We start from the raw sequence: 7,404 nt of genomic DNA on the forward strand, positions 1-7,404 counted from the left end.
GTTTTTTTTCGGATTGTAGAATAAGTAGATGTGGGATGTTGGTGGTTCTAATGAGTTCGTCGTTTCGGAGGCCCGTAGATTCACTTAGATTCACTGATGATATTTCTTTTCCAGATGGTTATCGTTCTACCAAATGGAATAAATATGTCCCTCATAAAGTAATATATTTTATTGGAGATGTTGTTTAAACAGGTTGACAACTCGTATGGAATTGGTTGATAAATGTGTAGATGTACCCTTCGTGATTTGTCCTATTTGTAATGCTTATATGGAAGACATATTTCATCTTTTCATTTCGTGTGAAGTAACTGATAATCTTTGGACGTTTGTTGGGAGATGGTGCGATGTCTTTGTTCCTTATTTTGCAGAAAGATGTGGTTAGGTGGATCGATTCTTTGTTTGTCTGTTATCAAGAAAAGTGCAGTGATAATGATTGTCATGATCATGTGGTGGTTGCTTTGGAATTTTAGGAATGATATTATTTTTAGTGATCAAAAGATAAAAAAGGATATGTTGATTGATAGTTTGATCAATTACTCTATGATTGGTTTGTTTTTAGAAATAAGAAGTTTTATATTAGTCGGATTGAATGGTTTTCAAATTCGATTCTTTTCATTCCTTTATAATTATATATTAGTGTTTTGCTAACTTTTTTTAATAAAATATACAGCCTAAGAAAAACATTAAAATTTTAAAAAACTATGATTAAAATTTACATATAAACCACAAAATAAAATAGTTGATGAACGGGTGTTGGGATGGATTTGGATTGCACTTTCACACCTATTGTAAAATTACAGAATATGCTCTTTTTTTTTTTTATTTGTTAGATTTATGATATTTTATTAAATAATTAATAACATACTTCATCGAGGATCATATAGTTCAAAACCTTACGAAGGTATATAGCTCACACACGAGATATCAAAATTCCAAAGAGGCAAAGACTATATATGGGCGGGGGGACTTTTTTTTTCGATATTTTCTATCCTTTCAACCCATCCCTATACTAATAAAAGAGTAGCTCTTTTGCCATGTGTCACCATATTAAACATTTTAATTAATGTGTTGTCATTTATCAATTTATTAGTTTTCCATTTTAAATTTATTAGACTTCATCATTAATGTGATTTTATTTTAAAATTTAAAATTTAAATTATTGTTTTCATTAATTCACAAATAAAAAATATCTAATATCTATTAAAAATTAGTTTTATATATTTTTTTGAATCAATAATTGTAATTTCAAAATAACTAATAAAAATATCTCTTAAATTAATAATGTATTTAAAATAACTTATTAATAATTTTAAGTTTTTTATTATAAAAATTTGATTAATTTTATAACCGTGGTTCCACGGGTTATAAACTAGTTAGTAATATTCATTTCCTTTTTCTTTTCATTCCGTTCACAACATATAAAGACTTAATTATTTCATTCATTCCACCTACCTAACTTTTAAATTAGTTTTTTTTATTAATTTAAAACTAATAAAATAAAAATAAAATTAAACATAACATTTTTGTAATTAAAACATAAAATACGACAATTGAAAAATAAAATGATAATATGACAATTAAAATAAAATACGATAATTAGATTCTTTGAAAAATAAAATGATAATACGACAATTAAAATAAAATACGATAATTAGATTCTTAAAAATTATGGTCGGTTTCTTAAATATTTCACGGTGCCTCGTGTCAAAATTGTTTCATATTATGCCGTTCACAATAATCAATTTTTATTGCATTTAAAACATTAATTTCGCACATTCTGGATGGACGAGTATTCATATTTTGGATGAAAATGAAAGTGAACTCGCTAACTTTCTACTTAATATCATTTCATTTGGAGTTAATTTATTGTGTTGCCCCCCCCCCCCCCCCCCCCCCCCCCCCCACCCTACAAAAAAAAGTTGTTTAAAGTTAGGCATAAGTATTCCACAAAATCAAATGATCTTTGTGGATTTCTCATTTGGGAAATCTTCATAAAAATCCTAAAGTTTTTGGCCAATTTATGATCTGGTCCTAAATTAAATTTCGTTAACAAAAAAAGGCAGTAAACCGGGTAATGTAATCACTTTAACCCTTTTTACCTTTTCAGCAGGTTACTCCTTCCCTCATGTTACCTTTTCGCATGGAAGTAAGATCGGAGCAAGAATTTGTTGCTTACTGTGGTAGTCTCCCATTCATTCTTCTACAAACACATATAATCAATACATATCTTATGTCTATCTCTATTGATAATATATGTGTTAAATATGACATGAAACAACAGTAGAGCAAACATGCTCTTAAAAAGACTCAAGGAACAAACATTACAGCCATAGGTCGATCTATGACTCAAATTGCAGTTTCTGTAAAAGATGTTCAACAATCAAAGAAATTATTTGGTCAATCACGGGTCTATTCAAGAACCTACAAACTGATGTTTCTATAAAATATGCTCTTTATCCCTCTCAAGAAGTTTCTGCCATTAGAGGTGCTTTTGAGAAAATGATGAGCTTTGTTAGTGAACTTGAAGTTGTACCTACATCTGCTGTAATTGAAGGACCATTGGAACCAGGTTTGACCAACTCCTGGTCAATAGATGTACCTGAGGATTCTTCAATTCCATTCCGACTTACCACAAATCAAAACCAATTCCATCACCATATCGTGACAAACCTTCCCCCCATCCCAATTCCATTCCGACTTCACCTTCACCATTGATGAGACAACCTTTTTCACTTGTCTCTGTTTCTGCCCTTAAACCACCCTTCAATATACAAAGAAATGTTGGAATCTCGTTGCTTCAACCCTTAACGAACATATATGAGTCTTCATCTGATTCGTCAAACAAATCACAATGCCAATACTCTGTCTCGGGTTGTATGCGAGCCTTGTAAATGTGCTCCACCAAATCCGCATGAAGGGAGTGACGAATGTCGCGATCATGTACTTCTCTTCTAGTTTCCCTATACACTTGCATACCAAAAACTACTCCTTCGACGTTTGGAAAAACTTTGTTTTCTTCGTATCGGCGTATCGTTCTTCATTCATCTTCTAGAATCATATTATGTAATATGATGCATGAGTACATTATGTGTTGCAATCTTTTCACTTTATATGATCATGCCCCGACTTGTAGTACTTGCCAACACCTCTTGAGTACACCAAATGTTCTCTCACGTCCTTTCTAGTTGAATTTTGTGCATGCTTAAACTTTTTCCTTTTTTCATTATTCAGAAATGTGAATGATTTCATAAAAAACATATAAGGTAGGATATATCCCATCAGCAAGATATTATCGACGCTTATATGCTACCCCATTTACTTCAAACAATACATCGTGCGACTTTCCAAGGTAGACGTCGTTGAATACTGGTGACAGATCGAGAAAATTGATGTTGTTGTTTGCACCAGCTAGACCAAAGAATGCATGTCATAACCATAGATCATGTGATGCGATTGCTTCTAGAACATTGCCGACCCTTTATGATCACCTCACATGTATTGACTCCGCCATGCATTGGGGCGCAATGCCCAAGACTATTGCATACAATCGATGCTACCTTGGATTCCCGAAAACTCATGCGTATTTTCATGCACCGTGTATAATTGTTGGACATCATTAATCGTCGGTTTGCGCAAATATCGTTCCCCGCAAACCAAAGTAATAGTTTTCGCGAACTTGTAAATAATTTCCCGTGTGGTATGCTCAGTCATCCTCAAATACCCGTCTAATTTATCTACTCCTATGCCGTATGTTAACTTACAAATTGTGATTGTGCATTTTTTGAATTGGAAAAAAACCTTTTCTGCCTCTCGCATCCCGCTTCAATTGAAAATATGGAAATCGGTCTCTCAAATCGCCAACAATATGTAAAAATAACTCTTCCTCATCTAGAATCACTATCGAAACTTTTCAGATACACGTTGTCATCATCAAAATAGTATTCTATAAAATGATTGTGTAGTGTGTCAACTTCGCGATCTCTCTTCATCAGAGGTCTTCTTGTTTGAGGCCGTGAACGTGAACTTTGACCTTGTCGGTTTTGGAAATACGCTACTGTTTTTGTCATGACGGAACCGATAAATAATGCCTCTTCTTGCACTATCGAATCGGAGGATGAAGATGACGATGACGACATTGTGTCTGAGTGAGTTTTTTAAGAGAAAGTGTTGAAATAGGTGCGAAAATTATGTTAGACTTGTTTGGTATTTATAGAGTGGTAAATATATTAAAATAGTAATAATAATAATAATTTATACATATTTATTATTTGTAGCTGTTGATGTTAAAAAAAAAAAAGAAAAATGATTGTTTTGGCTAGCCATTGAATTCAAAAGCACAAAAGAAAAAACATTACGGGGTAGTCTCCCCTTACCCTTTCCCACGTCAGACCACTTATTGTAGTTTTGTAAGGGCATTCAAAATTCATTGAACTTTAGAATTCAATGGATTGTCAGATAATTAATTAAACACCTATACATCAACACTTACAATCCAATAAACACATTCAATTATAATCATAATTGTATTCCTTCTATTGAACCATTCAATCATCATTCAACTATATTTCATATCATCATCTTAACTTTTATTCGACTCTTATTCAATCTTAATCATCACCGTATTCAACTTTTATACCACTTGTATTGTGAATGTTCTGAGTTTCATTAGGAATATCACCGGAATAAAAGATACTATCAAAATAAATTGTATATATAGATAGATAGGTACAATCGACAACAAAACAAATAAACCGAATAAATTGGTTAACGAGTAGGTAACTTTTTTAGTGTGTAATAAAATGCATGTCAAATTGTCAATAAAAGACAACGAAAATCATGATTCATGAATGAGATATTCATTTAACCAATCTATGAGTTATGAACATATGCATGTGGACCTTACTCATCTTTCGCATAATAACTCCCACCACCTACAAATGGTTGGCATTTGGCCAAGTTGTTATTCAACTTCCTCTTCTTCTTCTTCATTCAAATCTCTCACAATTTCCAAGATCACTCCCTGTTATTCAATTTTTAAGTGGCTTCAATCCCCACCAAATCTTTTATCTTTCTGTATTCTTCTTGTTTTTTGCTACGAATTTCCATGGAAATCTATGCTTCTGCTTCAGCTTTTGAAAAAAATCTTACACTCCAAACGCAAAATAGCTTTCGAGATGCCTCTTTCTCATCCTACTTGAATAAAGCAGAAGAAAACATGATTCGAAAACTCACCAATCAAGCCGCGGATATCCAAAACCAAAAGGATCAAAATTATCCACTTCGTAAGAAATCAGAAGACGAAGAAATTGGCGTTTTTGGTGCGGAAAAGTACTTCAAAGGGGAAATTGAAGATGTGGATAATAAGAATGATCGGAGATTCATCGATAGTGCTCTTGCTAATACAGCGAGCAAGATGTATCACGAGGAAGAAAAAATTGAAGAACTTGATCATGGAATGAGTGGGAAAGAAAGACCCGATCGAATAAACATGCACACACCAAGTGTTCGATCAAATGTCAGCTGCAATAGTCGTAGTGGGTTGTTGCCACGTACGATGCAGACTCCTGGGAAGAGCGAAAAAGGAAGCAAAACTAGGATTTTTCTTTCTCGTTTTGGATGCAATTGTATTGACAAAAAATCGACTCAAATCAGTGAGAAAAGATTCATCCACTCGAAAGAAATCTCGAACAAGAAAACTGACTCGTCGTCAAGTAAATTATCAGAGAAAAGCACCAGAAATGATTACTTTAGCTTCCCTGTATTGAACTCCAACGATTACAATTCAAATTCGAGTTCGAATTCGAAATCTGGAAATTTGGCGGGTAAAATTCATGGAGATAACAATGGCGGACGTTTAAGCCTCGGAAGGAAAATAAGCCTGTTGAATGATTGGGATGTGGACATTCCAACTGAAGACGAAATGTACATTCCGTCACGCGTAAAGTACAACCACGACGTCGACAGTGATTCCAGCTCCGATTTGTTTGAGATCGAGAGCTTTTCAACGACCGGAAACAGTTCGTTTTTACCTCACCGGGCTTCGGAATCAGACTGTTACGCCCCTAGCGAAGTCAGCATCCAGTGGAGCGTCGTAACGGCGAGCGCCGCTGATTTCTCGGTGGCTTCCGACTACGAGGAGGTAAGAACAGGTGTTGGTGGTTGGAGAAATTCCGGCCGGAAATCTCAGGTAACGGATCACATTCACAAAGACGAGCAAAAGAAACGGCCTGGTATTCTCTCCGGTTGTACGGATCATAAAGCGGTGAGAGTTGCAGGAGGTGAGTATAAGGTTAGTGGTGGTGGAGGGCGGCGGCGATCGGCGGATTGTATGGCGGTAGGAAGTATGTTTCGAGGGGTGAATACTTTAACCCGATTTGATCCGATAAGAGGTAATTATGGGTCGGATGTGTGCCCCATATCCTAGACAAAAAGTCGGCATAGTTTACAACACTTGTATTTTCAGCGTTAATCTAAGTAAATAGGGATTTACTTGTAGATTTTAATTCAGTGTATTATTATTATTATTGCTATTGTATTTAACGGATGTGGTTTTTGTTTCCACTTAGGAATTATCATCTATTTTATTTTTTAAAAATATGATGCAATAAATCGACAAATAATGAAATGATCAAGTCAACGTCACATATCCATCTATTTAAAGAAGAGAAAGTAACAAGGGAAAGTAACTAACATATTTTTAAATGCTTAAACTAACAACGTATTATATTTACTTAAAGTTCATTACGTAAATGATTCTTTTTTATGTGTATTTATTTGGTTTAATGGTTTCAATCGATTTATTTTGATCGGTTTAACCGGGTTTTTCTAAAACTGGCCGGTCCAATCCGATTCCGAAATCGATGTAAAACCAGTGATAGTTGAACCGCTCTCTCCTCCGGTTTCCGTTCCAACCGTAACTACATCCATTGACAATAATTACACATATCTAACCCAACTAACAATTTCACGCTGCTTATATCACCGCTACGGTGCCTCTCTCACCATTGCTTAACCATCCCTGACCTTCCTGAAACCTCATCGTCCTCTCCATCCTTTGGCCCTAGAGATTCCCATGATAATTTTCTTGTAGATTTTCGTTCTAATATTATATATTTTTGTTCTAGTTTTGTAAGGTTACAATTTTGTTTTAGATGTAATTTTTGAAATTAATGATTTTGGAGATGGAATTTTGTAATATCTATCTAAATTCATCCCTAAGTAATTCCAAGTATTTATGTGGTGTACGGAAGAATGAAAGACTCCAAAATTCTTTATTAGCATAGATGTAACCTTTGAATCTGTTATGTATAAGAAGAGAGCAAGTGGTACAAGTGTTACAAAGAATGATCAATGTGCTAGTAAGAAGGTAGTGTTTGCAATACAAACCCCACATAGATATGATGA

General features: G+C 34.2%; 1 protein-coding gene across 1 annotated transcript; it reads left to right on the plus strand.

Moving 5' to 3' along the window:
- Window positions 1-4,862: 4,862 nt before the first annotated feature.
- Window positions 4,863-6,569, plus strand: LOC111896059 (protein PHYTOCHROME KINASE SUBSTRATE 2). The gene has a single exon (XM_023892083.3). The coding sequence runs from the start codon at window positions 5,105-5,107 to the stop codon at window positions 6,422-6,424; it is 1,320 nt and encodes a 439-aa protein (XP_023747851.1). The 5' UTR covers window positions 4,863-5,104; the 3' UTR covers window positions 6,425-6,569.
- The last annotated feature ends 835 nt before the right edge of the window (window positions 6,570-7,404 follow it).

The sequence above is a fragment of the Lactuca sativa genome, chromosome 8 (genome assembly GCF_002870075.4).
Source record: "Lactuca sativa cultivar Salinas chromosome 8, Lsat_Salinas_v11, whole genome shotgun sequence".
NCBI classification, from domain to species: Eukaryota; Viridiplantae; Streptophyta; class Magnoliopsida; order Asterales; family Asteraceae; genus Lactuca; species Lactuca sativa.

Excerpts from the sequence above, each read along its gene's own strand:
- LOC111896059 (XM_023892083.3), top strand. The coding sequence starts at position 5,105 with ATGGAAATCTATGCTTCTGCTTCAGCTTTTGAAAAAAATCTTACACTC.